Here is a 21,778-nt window from a genome sequence, read left to right on the forward strand (position 1 = left end):
GTAATGAAACTACCTGGCATCTAATAAAATAACCCCCTTAAGAAAAGAAGTTGAAGGTTTAAGGGAATATATCTTTTAAAAGACAAGGGTAGTGGAAAAATACTGACTTGATTATTTGTTACTTTTCCCTCCTCCCTTCCCTCACTGAGCTGGTGGTACAGGCTGGTGTCTCCATGCTTGGTGATGCCTCTATTACAGTACTCCCCCGTGACTGCCTGGTTAAAGGTCTGCCCCCTTCACTAGACTAAGATATCTGAGCACTGGAACTCTACTGGTCATCTTTGTAACCTCAGTGGTTGTGACAAGGACCATCACAAAATAAGTGCATGAATGGATGAATTTTCCTACCAAAGAAAACAAGCCTAGATAAATATGTGGTTCTACATATTTGCATTTGAACTGTACTTAAATCCTATACAATAAAAGGATCCAGATAATAATTCCTTTTTAAATTTGTGATTAAAAAAATATATTTGCACCAAGAGTAATTTTTGTTATATCTCAAGGATATGTTTGTCTTGGTAGGAACACCTCTAATCCCACAAGGAAATAATTCAATTATAAGGAATTTGCTCACATAGATTAATGGGACAGAAGAGAAAACCCAGGAAATAAACCCACAATTACATGGTCAATTAATCTTTGACAAAGGGGGAAAGAATATGCAGTGGGAAAAATACAGTCTCTTCAACAAATGGTGTAGGGAAACTGGACAGCCACATGCAAAAGAGTGAAACTGGACACTTTCTTACACCATACACATAAATAAACTCAAAATGGATTAAGACCTAAATACGACACTTGAAACCATAAAAAATCCCTGAAGAGAGCAGAGGCAGTAATTTCTCTGACACTGGTTGTAGCAGCTTTTTTTCCTAGATGGGTGTCCTGAGGCAAGGGAAACAAAAGCAAAAATAAACTATTAGGGCTTCATCAAAATAAAAATTGATTGTTGTGAAGGAAACGATCAACAAAACTAAAAGGCAACCTATGGAATGGGAGAAGACATTTGCAAATAAAATATCTGATAAAGGGTTAGTACCCAAAATAAATAAAGAGTTGATACAACTCAACACCCAAAAAACAAATAATCCAATTAAAAAATGGGCAGAAGAGGGGCGCCTGGGTGCTTCAGTTTGCTAAGCATCTGACTCCTGATTTCAGTTCAGGTCATGATCTCACAGTTCATGAGATCAAGTCCTGTGTTAGGCTCTGCTCTAACAACGCAGGGATTCTCTCAGCCCTTCCCCAGCTTACATGCATGTACTCTTTCTCAAAATAAATAAATACTTTTTAAAAAATGGGCAGAAGACATGAACAGATATTTCTCCAAAGATATCCAGATGGCAACAGACACATAAAAAGATGCTCAACATCACACATCATCAGGAAAATGCAAATCAAAACCACAATGAGATATCACATCACACCTGTTGGAATGGCTAAAATAAAAAATACAAGAAGAAAAAATTAAAAAACACAAGAAACAACAGATATAGGCGTGGATGTGGAGAAAAAGGAACGCTCGTGCACTATTGGTGGAAACGCAAACTGGTGCAGCCACTGTGGAAAACAGTATGGACGTTCGTCAGAAAGTTGGAAATAAAACTATCCCGCAATCCAGTAATCACACTATTGGGCATTTACCCCCCAAATACAAAAACACTAATACAAAGGGATACATGCACCACTATTATTTACAACAGCCAAACTATGGAAGTAGCCCAAATGTCCCTCGATAGCTGAATGGATAAAGAAGATGTGGGGTGTGTGTATGTGTGTATGCATGTGTGTGTCTATGTGTATGAATGAAATCTTGCCATTTGCACCAACATGGATGTATCTAGAGTATATTATGCTAAGTGAAAAAAGTCAGTGAGAGAAAGACAAATACCATATGATTTCACTCATATGTGGAATTTAAAAAAAAAAAATTTTTTTTTAACGTTTATTTATTTTTTTGGGACAGAGAGAGACAGAGCATGAACGGGGGAGGGGCAGAGAGAGAGGGAGACACAGAATCGGAAACAGGCCCCAGGCTCTGAGCCATCAGCCCAGAGCCCGACGCGGGGCTCGAACTCACGGACCGCGAGATCGTGACCTGGCTGAAGTCGGACGCTTAATTGACTGCGCCACCCAGGCGCCCCTCAGATGTGGAATTTAAGAGACAAAACAAATGAGCATAGGAAAAAAGAGAGAAATCAAGAAACAGACTCTTAACTAGAGAGAGCAGAGGGTTACCAAAGGGGAAGTGGGGGAGCAGTGAAACAGGTGATGGGGATTAAAGAGTACATTTATTATGATGAGCACTGAGTAATGTATAGAATTGTTGAATCACTATGTTGTAATATAATACTTTATGTTAACTATACTGGAATTAAAATTTAAAAACTTAATTAAAAATAGCAATTGCTTTCTGATTACTTTCTTCCCCAATCATACCTATTATTATTATTTTTTAAGCTGAGGTATTCTTTGGACCTATCTCTAACATTTATGAAAGCTTGGAGACTGGGGTTGGGGAGCTAAGTCTATGGTTTTTCCCTCCTGCCTTTTTTTTTTTTAATTTTTTATGTTTTTATTTTATTTTTGAGAGAGAGACAGAGTGTGAATGGGGGAGGGGTAGAGAGAGAGTGGGAGACTCCAGACTCTGAGCTGTCGGTGGAGAGCCTGACGTGGGACTCAAACTCACAGACTGTGAGATCCAACCTGAGCTGAAGTTGGATGCTTAACCGACTGAGCCACCCAGATGCCCCTCCCTCCTGTTCTTTTGATTCCTTTTTTATTCTCTCTCTCCCTTTTTTCCCCAATAAGCTTTTTATTCTTTCATCAGGAATAAAATAAAGGGAAAAACAAAAAATTCATGAAGCCTATAAATGACAGAAATTTGGGGAAATTCCATTCAGGAAACAAAGATTATACCAAAGATCCTAAGAGTAAATGCAGACTCATAATCTGCAAGGAAGAATAGAATCACAGAATTGCTAAGACAGGACATCTAGTCCAGGCACAACTGACTACATAATTTGTAGAGTCTGGTACAAAGTGAAAATGAGGCTCCTTGTTCAAAAGTTAAGAACTTCAACACAAATAAATGGAAAGATATTTCATGTTTATGGATTGGAAGAATTAACATTGTTAAAAGGTTCACACTACCCAAAGCCATTTACAGATTCAGTGAAATCCCTATCAAAGCTCCAATGTCATTAAAAAAATTATTTTAAATGTTTATTTATTCTTCAGAGAGATAGAGAGAGAGAGAGAGATGGAACATGAGTGGGGGAGGGGCATAGCAAGAGAGGGACACAGAATCCAAAGCAGGCTCCAGGTTCTGAGCTGTCAGCATACAGCCTGACGCGGGGCTTGAACTCACAAGCCAAGAGATCATGACCTGAGCTGAAGTCGGACACTCAGTGGAGACAACTGGGCACCCCTCCCAATGTCATTTTTTTTTTTTACAATAACAGCAAAACAATTTTAAAATTCATATGGAACCACAAAAGATTCCAAATAGTGAAAGCAATCCTGAGAAATAAGAATAAAGTTGCAGGTATCACACTTCCTGATTTGAGCCTATATGACAAAGCTATAGTAATCAAAACAGTATGGTATGACATCAAAACAGACACACAGATCAATGGAACATAATAGAAAGCCCCACATGTATGGTCAACTAATATTTGACAAGGGAGCCAAGCATACTCAGTGGGGAAAAGATAGTGTCTTCAAAAAAAACGGTGCTAGGAAAACTGGATACTGACATGCAACAAATGAAACTGGACCCTTATATTACTCACAAAAACTAACTCAAAATGGATTAAAGATTTAAATGTAAGACCTAGGGGCATCTAGGTGGCTCAGTTCGTTGAGCATCCCACTCTTGATTTCAGCTCAGGTCATCATCTCATGGTTCTTGGGATAGAACTCTGCATCTGGCTCTGCACTGACAGTGCAAAGTCTGATTGGGATTCTCTCTCCTTCTCTCTCTGCCCCTCCCCCACTCACGTGTGCATGCTTAGACAGATAGATAGATAAATGTAAGATCTGAAACCATAAAACTCCCAAGAGAAAACAGAAAAAAAAAGATTCCTTGATGGTGGTATTGGCAAGGAGTTTTTTGGATATGATACAAAAAATACAAATAAGAAAAGCAAAATTAAACAAATGGAACTACATTAAACTAAAAAGCTTTCGGGCATCTTGGTGGCTCAGTCAGTTAAGCATCCGATTTAGGCTCAGGTCATGATCTCACAGTTTGTGAATTTGAGACCCGTGTTCAGCTCTGTGCGGACAGCTCAGAGCCTAGAGCCTGCTTTGGATTCTGTGTCACCTCTCTCTCTGCCCCTCCCCCACTCATGCTCTGTCTCTCTCAAAATTAAATAAACATTAAAAAAATAAAAAAAAACTAAAAAGCTTTGGCACAGCAAAAGTAACAAGATGAAAAGGTAATCAAAGAAATGGAAGAAGATATGTATTTTCAAATATCTGATACGGGGTTAATATCTAAAGTACATAAGGAATTCCTACAACTCAATAGCAAAAACAAAAATAAAAACAGATAACCCAATTAAAAAGTGGTCATAGGATCTGAATAGACACTCTTCCAAGGAAGATATTCATATGGGCAACAGTTACCTGAAAAGGCACAGGTCATTCATTATCAGGGAAATGCAGATAAAACCAAAACCACAATGAGAGAGCCTGCTAATGGGCTATTATCAAAAACTAAGAGATTACTGTGAGCAAGGATCTAGAGAAAAGGGAACCCTTGTGACTACTGGTGGGAACATAAATTGGTACAGACACTATGGAAAACAGTATGGAGGTTTCTCAAAAAATTAAAAATAGAACTACCATATGATCCAGCAATCCCAATTATGCGTATATATCTGAAGGAACTAAAATCACCTTGAAGAGGTATCTACACCCCATATTCACTGCAGCACTACTTATAATAGCCAAGACATGGAAACAATCTGTGTCCACTAATGGATGAATGGATAAAGGAAATTTTATAAATACATATGTAATATTATTCAGTCATAAAAAATAAGTAAATCCTGCCATTTATGACAATATAGATGAACCTTGAGGGCATTATGCTAAGTGAAATAAGTCAGAGAAGAACAAATACTGTATAACCTCACTTAATACATGGAAGCTGAAAAAAAAAACAAACTCACAGAAACAGAGAGTAGATTGGTGGTTACCAGAGGCAGAGGCAGGGGAAATGGATGAAGATCAAGGGTACAAACTTCTAGTTATAAAACGAATTAGTCTTGGGGATATAATGTACAACATAGTGACTATAGTTAATAATACTGTAATATATATTTGAACATTGTTGAGAGAACAGGTGTTAAAAATTCCCACCATATACATACACAAATCCTAACTATGTGAGATAATAGATGTGTTAACTAACCTTACTGTGGTAATCATTTTGCAACATACACATGTATCATATCATCATACTGTACACCTTAAACAATTATAAAAAAAAATGAAGGACTTCAAAATGGGGACAGTACAGCATTACCCAAGTGCAAGGCTAAGGGTAGAGCCCTGTGAGACTGCATAGGTCTCATGCTCATGATGCTGGCCCTAAGTCTGGACGGGGGTTCCCAAACCTGGCTGGCTGTCAGAATCAACTTAGGAACTTTAAAAAATAAACTGAGATATAATTCATGTATCATAAATTTCCCCAATTTCAAAATGCAAAATTCAGTAGTTTTTAGTATATTCACAAAATTTTACAACCATCATCACTATCAAATCCCAGAACATTTTATCCCCCTAAACGAAATCCCATACTCGTTAGCAGGCACTCCTCATTCTCCCACTGTCAACCACCAATCGATCTCCTGTCTCTATGGATTTTCTTATTCTGACATTTCAAATAAATGGAATAAAAAACTATGTGATGCTTTGTGTTTTCTTCCATTTAGCACAATGTTTTCATGATTCATGCATGTGTAGAATGTACAACGTGGAATGTTAGATCATTCCATTTTATGGCTAAATAATACACACACACCACACCACATACTGTTTACTTGTTGGATAATGGACTAACCTGATGGATAATTCAGGTTGTGTTCACTTTTTGGTCATCATGAATAGTGCTGCTATGAACGCTTGTGTGCAAGTTTTTGTGTGAACATTTGATTTCATTTCTCTTGAGTATATGCTTAGGAAGAGAATTACTGGGTTGTAGGTTTAACTTTTTGAAAGATTTCCACACTGTTTTCTGCAGTAGCTGTACCATTTTACACTCCTGCTAGCAATGCAGAGGGATGGATGAGTAATGGATGTTTCTCCACACCCCTGCCAACACTTGTCATTGTCCATCTTTTTGATCATAGCCATTCTAGTGGGTATGAAGTGGTATCTCATTGTGGTTTTGATTTCCATTTTCTTTAAAAAAAAATTTTTTTTTTTTACGTTTATTTATTTTTTGGGACAGAGAGACAGAGCATGAACGGGGGAGGGGCAGAGAGAGAGGGAGACACAGAATCAGAAACAGGCTCCAGGCTCTGAGCCATCAGCCCAGAGCCCGACGCGGGGCTCGAACTCACGGACCGCGAGATCGTGACCTGGCTGAAGTCGGACGCTTAACCGACTGCGCCACCCAGGCGCCCCTGATTTCCATTTTCTAATGCGTAATCATATTCAGCATCTTTTCATGTGCTTATTGGCCATCTATTCTATGTATTTTCTCTGGAGAAATGTCTACACAGTTCCTTTGCCCGTTTTCAAATGGGGTCATCTTTTTGTTGCTGTTATTGACTTGTAAGAGCTCCTTTTATATTCTAGATACTAGACCTTTATCAGGTATATGACCCAGAAATATTTTCTCCCATTCTGTAGAAAGGGCTTTAGAAACTATTTTTTTTTTTAACGTTTATTTATTTTTGAGACAGAGAGAGACAGAGCATGAACGGGGGAGGGTCGGAGAGAGAGGGAGACACAGAATTTGAAACAGGCTCCAGGCTCTGAGCGGTCAGCCCAGAGCCCGACGCGGAGCTCGAACTCACGGACCTTGAGATCATGACCTGAGCCGAAGTCGGATGCCTAACCGACTGAGCCACCCAGGCGCCCCTAGAAACTATTGATTCCTTATTATTCCTTAGCCTAAAATCAGATCTACTGAATCACCACCTGTAATTTAAAAGGTAAAGAGCTTTTCAGGTGATTCAGATGACCCAAGAGGCTTGGGAATGAGTAATCCAGACCAGGGCTTCCCAAAATTTAACTGTATACAAAATTTAATGTGCATACAAATCACCTGGAGATCTTAATAAAATTCAGATTTTGGGGCAACCAGAACACCACCATTAGAATACCACAGTAATCACTGTTGCACACATGATGACTGTGAGCATCCATTGGTGAGTGTTAGAATTAGTGGGCGAAAGTTTAAGGAGAAATAGGATAATTGATCATTAAAGTATTTCCTCCAAAATATTTATTAATTGCAAAAGCAAAGACAGTGACTTTACAGTGGAGGAATTTGGCAGATACTACCTTAACCAAGAGATCAAGGTTCACATGACCAGTAGGTAATAAGACATACTGCTACCACGTGCCCTCTGATACAATGTGAGAAAGGCACACCTCTGTGTACTCTCCCCCAAACTGAAAGCCTCCATCTAATCATGAGAAAACATCAGATAAACCCAAACTGAGGGACACTCTACAAAATATCTAACCAATACTTTTTGAAAGGATCAAAGTCAAAAAAAAAAAAAAAAAAAAAGGAAGAAAGAAAAAAAAAGAAAGACTTAGGAACTGTCACAGATTGGAGGAGATATGGAGACATAATCACTAAATCTAATGTGGTATGCCGGGCTGAATCCTGAAGGAATCAAGACAAGGGTGAAAAAGAGGTGAAATCCAAATATACTGTACTTGAAAGGTTTGTACCAATGTTAACTGCCCAGTTTTGATAGCTGTACCGTGGTTGAGTAAGATAGGGAAAGCTGAGGGAAAGGCACATGGGAACTTACTGTACAATTTTTGCAACTCTACTGAAAGTCTAAGATTATTTCAAAATAAGTTTAAAAAATACATATATATTCTGATTCTGCAAATCAGACTTGGAAGTTCCTATGAGAAGCTGATGCTTTGGGTTCCCCAACCCCACTCTAAGTAGCAAGAGTCTAAACTAGCTGTTTTCAGACTTAATCGTGCATCAGAATCACCAGGAGGGTTGTAAAAACACAGATTGCTGGGCCCTACTCCAAGAGTTTCTGATTCAGTAAGTCTGGCTGCGGTGATCCTAAGAATCTGCATTTCTAACAGGTTCTCAGATGATGTTGATGTTGCTGATGAGCTAAGAATTAAGAATGGTTTCTGTGTTTTTTTATTTTTTTTAACTTATTTATTTTGAGAGAGAGTGCGCACACGCGTGCACATGAGTGGGGAAGGGGCAGAGAGAGGAGAGAAAGAATCCCAAGGAGGCTTTACACCGCTGAACCCATGAACTGTGAGATCATGATCCAAGCCAAAATCAAGAGTCAGATGTTTAAAAGACTGAGCCACCCAGGAGCTCCAGTTTGCATGTTTTTAGAGGGTTGCAAAAAAAAAAATTGGCCTTCAAATATTTACAGAAAATGGCTGCTGAGCCTCGGATGCTTGCTACTCAGAATGAAGCTGTGAAGAGACACTTATGCCTAGGTCCCACCCCTGAGATTCCTAGTGAGCTGATCTGGCATGGGTCCTTGGCATCAACATTTTAAAAATACTCCCCTTTAATTCTGTTGTGCAACCAGGTTTAAGAACTATTGATTTAAGCTCTCCGCCTGCCTCAGGAAAAAAAAACCCAAACATAAAAACCTATTTCTCAATCATCCCCAAGTTTGGGGATGAGCCCAAACAACTGTCAAAGGGCATTTCTGCAACTCAAGACTCAGTTACAAAAGTTGGGCTACTATTCTGTGAAAGTCAACAAGACCCAAATATAAACCGGCATTTCCCTCTCTCACCTATCCCCTCCCAAGTGAATATAAAAGAACACTGGATTATATATCAACAGTAATTACCCCAAACCCAAAGGAAAAAAAGTGGCACGTGTAGCTGTGCAGGATGGTCTGAAATAGATGGGCTAGAACACGCAGAGGTGGACCAGAGAAGGAATCAAGGTGAGCACTGCCCTCTGGGATAAGTGGTGGGTAAGAGAGCACAAAGGGCTAGAAAGCTGAGGGAAGGGGAGAAAGGTGCAGGGCTGAGAAATGGAGTGGTGTTGAGGTACCTGAAGAAATACCACAAAGTACCTTTAGCTTCCTCATAACCTCAACATATCTGTTTCCCATTTGAATGTAATTAGGGCCAGGGGTTCCTCTAGTATTTGATCAAAACCTTCACAGTCTTACTCTTTGCCTATTACTCCTCTGCCAAAGACGAACGCTTTTAGCTGCAGTGGGCTGTCCTTGCTCAAGGGATCTGAAGGCCTTCATCTTAGTCCCAACTGCTAAGCCTGCTCCAGGAAGCACCTTGCCACTTGGGAAAAAGGTTCCTGTTTGCTCTCCTACCTGTGCTCTCCTCAGCCTGATTGAAGCCACAGATCTGGCAGATGCTCTGGACCCACTTATTCATGTCCTCCTCCGTCTCGGCCACCAGATAAAAGGTGCGCTCACTGGTCTTGATGTCAAACACAAAACTATCCTGCAGCTCCTTCTTGTTGAAGGTCAGGCCTGCATCCACCTGCTCACAGAAGTTCAGGTTGATGATCCTCAAGGGCTTCTTAGAGTGATCATTCTTGTAGTATTCCAGAACATCTGGGTCACCACTCATCCGGCCACTCCGCAGGATAAACCATCGCTTCTTCCAGGCCTGAGGAGGAAGAAGGAAAAAGAGGGGAAAAAGGTCATTAGTTAGTTCAAAGCTTCTCACAGGTGCTCAGAAATCACTAGGTTAAGGATGGGGACTGTTGCACCTGCAGGCTGAACATGGCCCTTATTTCTCTTTCATTCTTCACCACAGTTTAAAAAATGGAGGATGATCTTAGAATGTGTGTTAGCGCAACACTTCACTATGGAACAGGGTCTTATCATTCTGAAATGAGATGTGGCATTCCAATTTTTTAGATTAAGAAATTAGATGGAGACTAAGACATTTTCGTGCAATTATTCCCTATGCTGGAATACAGATTCAAACTCATAGTACTGTTAGTCAGGGTGGAACGTGCAAAACCACAGCATCTCAGTATATGGATAGGGACCCCAACAAGTCATGGTGAGTGGAAGCAAAGAAGCAGTATCACACACAGCCAGCAGCAGAAAAACAATTCCCTATTTTGTGTGTAGTATATTGTGCTTTTTAAGCAAATGATGGTGCCTTGGAAGAATCACCTAGAAAGCCTTCTAAAACTTCTCTGAAGTGGGGGGTGCCTGGGTGGCTCAGTTAAGTGTCCAACTCTTGGTTTGGGCTCAGGTCATGATCTCACAGCTCGTGAGACAGAGCCCGGCATTGGGCTCTGTGCTGACAGCACGGAGCCTACTTGGGATTCTCTCATCCTCTCTCTCTGTCCCTCCCCTACTCATGCTCTTGCTTTCTGAAAATAAATAAAAAATTTAAAAAATAACTTAAAACTTCTCTGAAGCACATAACTCTAAGATTTTTTTCATTGTCTTGCTCCTTGCAATAGCCCAAGTACTTGTAATAGGGCCTTGCACATATTAAATACTCTATATGTATCACTGAATGAATAAACTCCTTGTATCATTTCATACTATAGAATTTAATACTTGATCACATATTCTCTTATCCTGTCTTGTATATTCCATTTTTTCAATAAGACTGAGTAATCTGTGAGCAGACACCACACAAAGTGGTAAAAAGATGCTGCATGTAATAGCCTTGGGTTGAGGCTATGCTTAACTACTGATTTGCTATAGTTAAGTCATTTGTAGATGTGGGCTCCCAGGCTGCCCCAAGATCCTATCTCAGTTACCTTGTCTAAGATTTTCTCTTGCTCTTTGGCTACTGTCTCTGAGCTTCTCTCTCTCTAAACGTCCAACATGGCCACTTTTTGGTTTCATGAGAAAATATAAGCAATCAAGAGAATTTACATATGCTCCATCACCAAATTTACTGATCTGCCCGCATCTGAAGCAAAGTAGCCTGTTATTAGGGAGCATTCACAGTTCGTCCGATCTAAAGCCAACATCCTTCCATTTGTGTGCCCCCTTTCACCTACAAGGGGACCAACACCACTGTATGATTCTCCCATTCTCTGGAAGCACTGCATTTTCCCTCCCTACTAGGATCATTCCCATAAGGACACTAACATCCGCCATCATGGGGAAAAAATATAAAGCTTGACTTAATCCCATGTTCCCCTCTAGTGATGGCCCAGTTTTCTTTAGAGTAAAACCTCAAAGAGTTTTCTATATTACTGGACATTTGTCTCCTCTCTTGCCATTCTTTGGTGGAAAGCAATCTAATCAGGCTGCCCCACCACTGCATAACAAAGTTCCCAAAGACTTCAAGGCTGCTAAAGCAACTTTTGGGTTTTATTTGCTCTCTCAACACCACCTGATAATGGCTTATTCTGTCCTCTTTGAAGCACCTTCTTCCCTTGGCTCACCCTCAACTTCCCTCCTCCCCAGCCTCTTTTTCAGACTCCAGGGCTGGTTCTTTCTCATCTCCCTGACCTCTAAATATTGGAATGCTTCCATGCTCAGTTCTCAGTCTCTGTCTCTCCTCTCTCTACACCCACACCCTAGGTTATTTTATTCAGTTTCACAGCTTTAAAGACCATCTAATTGCTGTACTTCCCAAATGTATTTCTCCATCCCAGGTCCATCCACTGAACTCCAGAGTCTTATACCCAACTCTTCACTAATAAGCATCTTAAACCCTTGGAGGATCTTTACATCCTCCAAGCCTGTTCTTCCTGCAATCTTTCCCGTCTCAGTTAATAGCAGCTCCAGCCTTCCAGGTGCTCAGACCACATATAGTGAGAGGTCATCATGGACTCCCTTCTTTCACATTCCACATCTACAACAAATCCTGTTGGTTCAAACAGTTCACTCGGTCTAGCCGACCATTCTGTAGTCCTCCTGCTTCTACCCTTTCATCCTGCAACTGATGCTCAACATGGAAGCTGATGTAAATCAGACTGTGTCACTTCTCTGCACAAAATCCCCAAAGGCTTCTCATCTCTGAGTAAAAACCAAAGTCTGCACAATGGCCAGTGGGTCTGATGTGACGGTCAACTCTCACCTATCCAACACCTCTTACCTCATCTCCAGCCATGCTCTGCCTTGGCCATTCTGCTCTCACCACACTGGCCACATACTTCTGCCTCAGCGTCTTTGCTCTGGGTGTTCCCTCTGCCTGGAATACTCTTCCCCCAGACGTCTTTCCTTCAAGTCTCTACTCAAATATCCCATTATGGGGGCAGCCATTCTTAACCACCCAACCCTCACACTCTCTTTCCCCCTTACTCTGCAACACCGCTCTTACTAGTACTTACACCATCTAAAATGCCACATTTTTGTTGAATGTCTGTATCTACCTCTCAAAATGTAAACACAAGGAATGATTTTTTAAAATCCCATGCTGCATCTTCAGTGTTTCAAATAGTGCCCGACACACAACTGGTTATCAATAACTATGTATTGGATTAATGAGTAATTATTTTATTACATGAACTCCTTACAGCATCCAGTAGGTTACAGGGATATAACTGATGCTTAATAAGTCTTACCTCAAAATGAATATAAGGTATGGCCAGATAGAATCGAGCTGAGGAAAACAAAAAATAAGAACTATATATTTACAGTCACCTAAAATCTTTCCCAGGTCATTGGCTTATAGAACTCTGGGTGTGCTTGTGGTCCATGTAGCAGGTGCATGCATATACATGGAAGTGTGTGAGTAGCAAGGTGCATTTTTAAAAGGTATTGTTAATAGTTTAGCTTGTGTTTCAGTTGATGTGTCCCCTTCAGTGATGGTCTCTGCAGAAAGACCTGTCTCCAAATCACTGGTGTGCAGGTACAAGCATAAACAAACACAGAGACACCCACATAAACAAGAGAAAGGTGTTTACTACAGATAACATCAGAGCCTGTCAGGTTCTGCTTTCAAGGAAGTGGTGTAGGCTGATAAATGACTGCTTATAAAATGCTGGTAAATTTATGACCAAGCAGGCAAGGCTGTCTAGTGTAGTCCCAAATTCCCATCCCTCTTCTGCCACACCATTTCTCTCCAAGTCTATGCACATTTCTTTTTTAAATCAAACAACTGAGAACACAAGTATAACCAACTTCAAAGAGTCTAGCTCCAATGACAACTTCTCTGATCTTCTCAGCTGAAATGGACCTCTACTTCTTCTGAACCTTTGTAACACTTTTTATGTAGTTTTTATGGCCTGTCATTTTTTACAACATATTACAGATATTTTGGAATTTATTGTTTCTTCCCAAGTATATTATGAACAACATCTGTATCCTTCTATGAATCTTGATGGTAGGCATTTTGCTAAATGTTACTAAACAAGGCTCCTTATCGCTGAAATTTTCTTATCTCTCTGGCCTCATTTATACCTCCTTGCTTTCTTCTTTCCATCCATCCATCCATCCATCCATCCATCCACCCACCCACCCACCCATCCATCCAACAAGTATTTGTTTAGTGTTTACTATGCTACAGGCAGTATTCTAGATGTTGAGCGTACAGCATGAATTCCTGGTCTTACAGAACTTACTACAGTGCATAACAAATTACATATTATTCTCCAAATATACCAGATAATTGCATGCCTTCCTGTCTTTGCACAACCTACTGCATCTTCCTAGAATGACTTTACCCTCACCTTGTCTATCTAGAAAATTCCTATGTCCCTTCAGTGCCAGCTTGAAGTATCACTTTCCCTGGAAGGGCTTTACTAACTTCCTTGGGTAGAGCTGGTGCTTCTGTCTTATACTCTCTTAATAATTTGTGCTTTCTTTGGCATTTCAGTTATTTATATATCTTCCTCCCCTTTAAGCTCTGAACATCTTGAGGTTAGGCTCCTTTCTGGCCAAAAGTTACTTGGAAAAGTGTTTGGTCTATATGAGAGCTCAATAAAGATCTATTGACTTTCTTCATTCTATCAATATATTAATTTACTCAAACTGATAAATGCAACTTAAATATATATATATATTTTCACAGAAGCAGGAAAGGAGGACAGCAAGAGAAGTACAGCAAAGATATTAAGAAAGATAAAGGTATAGTGTGGGTTCTATATGATGTGAGTTCTTTACTCTCTTGTTCTCTTCATTCTGATATGAACATTGACCATGTAATAAATATTTATTTATTTTTATTTTTTTCAGTTTATTTATTAATTTTTACACCCAATGTGGGACTCAAACTCACAACCCCGAGATCAAGAGTCGATGCTCTTCCAACTGAGCCAGCCAGGCGCCCCTGACCACGTACTAAATATTTATAAGGAAATCTGGGGCCTTCAGCTTGAAAGTGTCTCATGATACAGGAATGAAAAATTACTGTTGGATTACTGACACATAATGCAAGGATAACATGGGACCTGGATATGTTACAAGAAGAAAGCTTTTTCAAGACTGTTCTTATATCTATACAAAATTTCTTAACAAAAATTAAGTCAAAATCGATCATGGACTTAAACATAAAATACAAAGAGAAATCAGCAAGATATATAAAGAATTATATAAGGTAACCAAGTGAGGGTTATCTCAAGGATGTAAAACTAATTCAATATTCAAAAATCAATCAGTGTAATCCACCATAGTAATAGACTAAAGAAAAACCACATGGTCATTTCAATGAATACAGAAAAAAAAATTGACAAAATTTGATCCCTATTTATAATAACAACACTTAAAAAATAGGAAGAGGGGGGAGCTTTCTTAATTTGATAAAAAGCACCAACAAAAGATCAACACCAACATTCTACTTTGTATTGAAAGAATGAATGCTTTCCCCCTAAAATCCGAAACAAGGCAAGGATGTCTGCTTACTCTCACCACTCTTGCTGAAAATTCTAGTGAGGACAATAAAGAAATGGACATAAAAGGCATACAGTTTGGAAATGAAGAAAAAAACTGTCCCTATTTGCAGATGATATGATTTTCCACATAGAAAATCCCAAGGAATTAGGAAGAACAAAGAAAAAAAAGAGCTAAAAATCTCCGGGGACTAATGAGTCAAGTAAGGTCACAAGACACAAGATAAACATATAAAAATCAATTTGCTTTAATATGCTAGCAGTGAACATGTGGGCATAGAGAATAAAAATAAAATGCTATTTATAGTTTGTTTTTAAAAAATTAAATAAGTGTAAATCTAACAGAATATGCACAGGACATGTATGCTGATAGCTATACAATGCTGAAGAAAGAAAAAAAAAAAAAACCAAATACCATGATCATGAATGAGAATACTCAACATAGTACATCTCCCCAAATTGATGCTCAGGTTTAACATAATCTCAAAATTTCATCAAGAGTTTTTACAGATGTAAAGAAAATTACACTAAAATGTATATAGGAAGGAAAAGAAAGTGTAAAAAAATTGAAAAATATGATAAAAGAGGGGCTGTTAATTCACTAGATTCCAATAATTATTATATATACACATACAGTTCTCAAGACTATGTGGCACTGTCAGAGGGACACACACACAGAACAAAGGAATAGAAGAGAGAACCCAGAAACAGAGCCACACAAATACACCCAACAGATTTCTGACAAAGGTGAAAAGCAATTCAATGGAAGAAAGACAGCCATTTCAACAAATAATGCTGAAGCAAGTGGATATCCATAAAGAACTAAATCTAAATCTCACCTCTTATATAAGAACTAAAAATGAATGATAGACTTAAATGTAAAACTAGAAAACATTTAGGACAAAAAAAAAAAAACGGAGGAAATCTATCAGGTTTAGGGCTAAGAAGGAGTTCTCAGACTTGACACCAAAAACAGAATCCATAAAAGGCAAAAGCTTATAAATTAAACTTCAATGAAATGTAAAACTTTTGCTATGCAAAAGTCTTTAAGAGGATGAAAAGACACATACAGACTGAAAGTGAAGGGATGAAGAAAGATATTTCATGCAAACAGAAATGAGGGGGTAAAAAAAAAAAGCTAGTATGGCAATACTTGTATCAGACAAAATAGACTTGAAAACAATGTAACAAGGGACAAACAAGTGTTAAATAATGAGAAAGCAATCAATCCAAAAAGAAGATATAACAATTGTAAATATCTATGCATCTAACACAGGAGCACCTAAACACATAAAGCGATGAGTAAGAGACATAAAGAGAGAAGTTGACAATTAATACAGTAATAGTAGGGGACTTTAACACTCCACTCACATCAATAAACAGATCATGCAGAGAGAATATCAATAAGGAAACAGTTCCTCTGAATGACACATTAGATCTGATGAACTTAACAGATATGTATAGAACATTCTATCAAAAAACAGCAGACTACACATTCTTTTTAAGTGCACATGGAACAATCTTGAGGAAAAACTGCATGTTAGGATACAAAAAATCTCAGTATATCTAAGAAGATTGAAATCACATCAAACATCTTTTCTGACTACAACAGTAAGGAAACTAGACATCAATTACAATAAAAAATAAAACAAAATGAAACTGGAAAAAATCACAAACACATAGAAGCTAAACAACATGCTATTAAACAACCAGTGGGTCAATAAAAAATTAAAAAATGAAATTAAAAAAAAGCACATGGAGACAAATAAAAACAAAAACACAATGCCCTAAGATCTTTGGGATGCAGTGAAAGCAGTTCTAAGAGGGAAATTTATAGCAATACAGGTCTACCTCAAGAAACAAATAAAAAAAAAAAAGAACACCTCAAACCATTTAACCTTACATTTAAAGGAACCAGAAAATGAACAAAGCCTGAGGTTAGTAAATTGCAGGAAATAATAAAGATCACAGCAGAGATAAATGAAGTGAGACTAAAAAAACAGAGGAAATATCAACAAAACCAAGAGGTAGTTCTTTGAAAAGACAAATAAAATTGATAAACTTTTAGTCAGACCCATCAAGAAAAAAAAAAGAGAGAACTCAAATAAATAAAACTAGAAATGAAAAAGGAGAAGTAACAACCAGCACCACAGAAATACAAAAGATTGTAAGGGACTACTACAAAAAATTATATGCCAACAAACTGTACAACCTAGCAGAAATGGAATGAATTCCTGGAAACACACAATCTTCCAAAACTGAATCAAGAATGAACAGAAAATCAAAACAGACTGATTACTAGTAAAAAAAAAATTGAATTGGTAATTAAAAACAAAAACAAAAAACCTTCCAACAAACAAAAGTCCAGGCCAAAATGGCTTCACAAGTTAATTCTACCAAACATTAAAGAAGAGTAAATAACTATTTGTCTCAAACTATTTCACAAAATAGAAAAAGGAAAGAAAGCTTCCAAATTCATTCTATGAGGCCAGCATTACTCTGATACCAAAACCAGAAAAAGTGGCTACAAAACAAAACTCTAGGCCAGTATCTCTGATGAACATAAATGCCAAATCTTCAACAAAATATCAGCACACCAAATTCAACAATGCAGTAAAAAGATCATTTGGGACAATCAAGTGGGATTTATTCTGGGGATGCAGGGATGGTTAAATATCCACAAATCAACCAATGTGATACATCACATTAACAAAATGAAGGGTAAAAACTCTCAACAAAGTTGGTTTTGAGGGAACACACCTCCACATAATAAAAGCCATATTTGAAAAACTCACAGCTAACATCATATTCAATGGTGAAAAACTGAATACTTTTCCTGTAAGATCAGGAAAAATGAATGTCCACCTTGCCACTTTTGTTCAGAGTCCAGTGTGCTAACCATTACACCATGGAACCCCACTCACTTTTGTTCACGATAGTACTGGAAGTCCTAGCTGGCACCATTCAGATGAGAAACAAAAGGCATCCAAATTGGTAAGGAAGAAATAAAACTTTCACTATTTGTTAATGACATGACACTATACATAATAAATCCTAAAGATTTTACCAAAATATTATCAGAACTGATAAATGAATTCAGTAAAGTTTCAGGATACAAAATATACAGAAATGTTTTGTGTATTAGTGTTTCTATACACTAATAATGAGGTAGCAGAAAGAGAAATTAAGAAATAACCCCACTTACAATTGCACCAAAAAGAATACCTAGGAATAAATTTAACCAAGGAAGCAAAAGACCTATACTCTGAAAACTATTAGAAATTAATGAAAGAAACAGAAGATGATATAAGCAAATGGAAAGATATACCATGCTCATGAATTAGACAGATTATTGTTGTTAAAATGTCCACACTACCCAAAGCAAATGACAGATTCAATATAATCCCTATCAAAATACCAAAAGGATTTTTAAAAAACTAGAACAAATAATACTAAAATTTGGATAGTGCCACAAAAGAACCTGAATAGCCAAAGCAATCTTTTTAAAACATGTTTATTTATTTTGAGAGAGAGAGAGAGCAAGTGAGCAAGCAGGGGAGCGGCAGAGAGATAGAGGGAGAGAGAGAAAATCCGAAGCAGGCTCCATGCTGTCAGTGCAGAGCCTGACACGGGGCTCAACATGGGTCCTGAGCCCATGAACTGTGAGATGATGACCTGAGCTGAGAGTCAGATGCTTAACCGACTGAACCACCCAGAACCCCCAGCCAAAACAATCTTGAGAAAGAACAAAGCTGGAGGTATCACATCCCAGATTTCAAGATATAATACAAAGCTATAGTAATCAAAACAGTATGATACTGGCACAAAAATAAATACACAAATCAATCAAATAGGATGAAGAGCCCAGAAAAAAACCTCATGCTTACACAATCAATTCATCTATGACAAAGGAGGCAAGACTATAGAATGGAGAAAAGACAGTCTCTTCAGTAAATGGTGCTGGGAAAACTAGACAACTTTATGCAAAAGAAAGAAATTTCTTATAAAAACAAACTCAAAACGGATTCAAGATCTAAACGTGAGATGTGGAACCATAAAATTCCTAAATGAAAACACAGGCAGTAGTCTCTTGGACAGCAGCCTTAGCAATATATTTATGAATATTTCTCTTCAGGCAAAAGAAACAAAACCAAAAACAACAAGTGGGACTACACTAAAATAAAAAGCTTTTGCATAGTGAAGGAAACCATCAACAAAACAAAACAAACCAACCTACTGGGTGGGAAAAGATATTTGCCAATGATTTATCTGACAAAGGGTTAATATAAAAAAAATAAAGAACTTATGCAACTCAACAACCAAAAGAAAAAAATATTTGATTAAAATATGGGCAGAGGATCTGAATAGACATTTCCCTAAAGAAGACATACAGATAGTTAACACAGACAAAAATGAAAAGATGCTCAACATTAGTAATCGTCAGGGAAATGAAAATAAAACCACAATGAGATATCACTTCACACCAGTTAGAATGGCTATTATCAAAAAGACAAGAAATATAGTAAGTGTAGGCAAGGATGTGGAGAAAAGGGAACCCTTGTGTTGCTGATGAAAATTTAAACTGGTGAAATCACTGCGGAAAACAGTATGGTGGTTCCTCGAAAAATTAAAAATAGAACTATCATATGATCCAGTAATTCTACTTCTAGATATTTACCATTCCCCCCATCAAAAACCCTGAAAACACTAAATCAAAAAGATACATGCATCTCTATATTCATTTCAGCATTATTTACAATAGCCAAGATATGGAAACAATCCAAGTGTCCATCCATAGATGAATGAATAAAGAAGATGTGTACACACACATACACACACAGAGAGAGGAATGTTACTTGCCCATTAAAAGAGATCTTGCATTTGAAACAATGTGTATGTACGTAGAGGGTATTATGCTAAATGAATTAAGTCAGAGAAAGACAAATACCATGTGATTTTACCTGTGGAATCTCGAAATCAAAACAAGCAAACAAACAACAGCAACAAACCAGAAACAGACTCATAAATGTAGAGAACAAACTGGTAGTAGCCACAGGGGTGGAGGTGGGGGGAATGTGTGAAATAGTTGAAGCGGACACAGAGGTATAGACTTTCTGTCATAAATAAGTCATGGAGATGAAAAGTATAGCATAGGGAATAATACCGTAACAGTGTTGTATGATGACAGATGGTAACTACACTATCATGGTGAACACTGCATAATGTATAGAAATGTCAAGCCACTATGTTGTGCACCTCAAACTAGTAACACTGCATATCAAATATACTTAAATAATAAAAATTTTTAAAAAGATAAAAAGAGAAGCTTTTGAGTGGGAGAAAATACTTGCAAACCACATATTCAACAAAGAATAATATCTGGTAACATATAGAAAACTATCACACTCAACAGTCAGAAAAGGGAATTAGGACAAGGGCAAAAGAAATGGAAGGCACTTCACTGAAGAGAATATACAGATGGTAAATCTGTATACATGTAAAGATGCTCAATATCTTTAGCTGTTCTGGAAACAGAAATTAAAATACAATGAGATATCACAGATCTATCAGAATTGCTAAAATAACAACAACACAAAATGCTGGCAATGAGGCAGAGAAAACAGGTCACTCAATATTGCTGGTAAGAGTCTAAAATGATCAGGGTGCCTGGGTGGCTTTGTTGGTTGAGCTTCTGATTCTTGATTTTGGCTCAGGTTATGATCTTGCAGGTTTGTGGGATTGAGCCCCTTGTCAGTCTCTGTGCTGAAAGCATGGAGCCTGCTTGAGATTCTCCCTTTCCTTCTCCCTCTCTCTCACCCTTAAAATAAATAAATAAGCTAAAAAAAAAAAAAAAAAGAAAGAATCTAAAATGATATAGCCACCCTGGAAAACAGCTGGGTCATTTTTAAAAAAAACTAAACATGCAACTCCTATGCACCACAGCAACTGCTCTGCTCTGCTGGGTAGTTATCCCAGAGAAATAAAGATTTACATTCATACAAAAATTTTTACATGAATGTTTATATAAGTTTTGTTTATAGTAGCTCCAAACTGGAACAATCTAAATGTCCTTCAATAGGTAAACGGTTAAATAAACTGTGATGCCATAGGATACTACTCAGCAATTAAAAAAAAAAAAAAAGTATTGACACATACAAAGTGTTGAATGAATCTCCACAGAGTTAGGCAGCATCAACAAAGCCAATCCCAAAAGGCTACATACTGCCCAATTCCACTTATGTACCATTCTTGAAATGGACAGAAGATTAGTGGTTGTCAGTGGTTAAAGGAGGGGCTTAGAGTAGGACAGATGTGAGTGTGGCTATAAAAGGGCAGTATGAAAGATTCCTGCGATGATGGAAATGTTCTAGATCTTGACTGTATCAATATCAACATTCTTGTGATGTTGTAGTACAGTTTCAGAAGATGTTACCATTGTGAGGAAACTAGTAGAGGGTATGTGGGGTCTCTGTATTACTTTTACCACTACATATGAAACTAAAATTATCTCAAAATAAAGTTAATTAAAAGGAAACTGATCCACAAGAGAATTGGAATGTTCACAGATGGGAAATGTATTTGAAGAAAACCATAAGGAGGAAAGGACTATTTCTCAGAGAAGAAAAATAAAGATCATGGAGAGAAAGGTTAACAGCTGACTACCGACTATGACCAGATCCAGCTGTCCTCAATCTTTTTCAGTCAGGGATAGGGATGGGATCTTAGGGATTCATACTGTGAAAATATGAATAAACTTCAGAGTTCAGACTTCTGAGCAGGAGTGCACAAAATACCAAG

General features: G+C 37.9%; 1 protein-coding gene across 2 annotated transcripts in view; it reads right to left on the minus strand.

The window, feature by feature from the left end:
* Nucleotides 1-21,778, minus strand: part of GAB2 (GRB2 associated binding protein 2) — a 191,146-nt gene that overhangs the window by 51,131 nt on the left and 118,237 nt on the right. For both annotated transcript variants that reach the window (XM_040489476.1, XM_040489475.1), the window contains exon 2: nt 9,534-9,834. In XM_040489476.1, coding sequence (XP_040345410.1) covers nt 9,534-9,834 — 301 coding nt within the window. The remainder of the gene's footprint in view (nt 1-9,533; nt 9,835-21,778) is intronic.

This window comes from Herpailurus yagouaroundi, unplaced genomic scaffold, assembly GCF_014898765.1.
Source record: "Herpailurus yagouaroundi ecotype Mexico unplaced genomic scaffold, PumYag 180, whole genome shotgun sequence".
Lineage (NCBI taxonomy): Eukaryota > Metazoa > Chordata > Mammalia > Carnivora > Felidae > Herpailurus > Herpailurus yagouaroundi.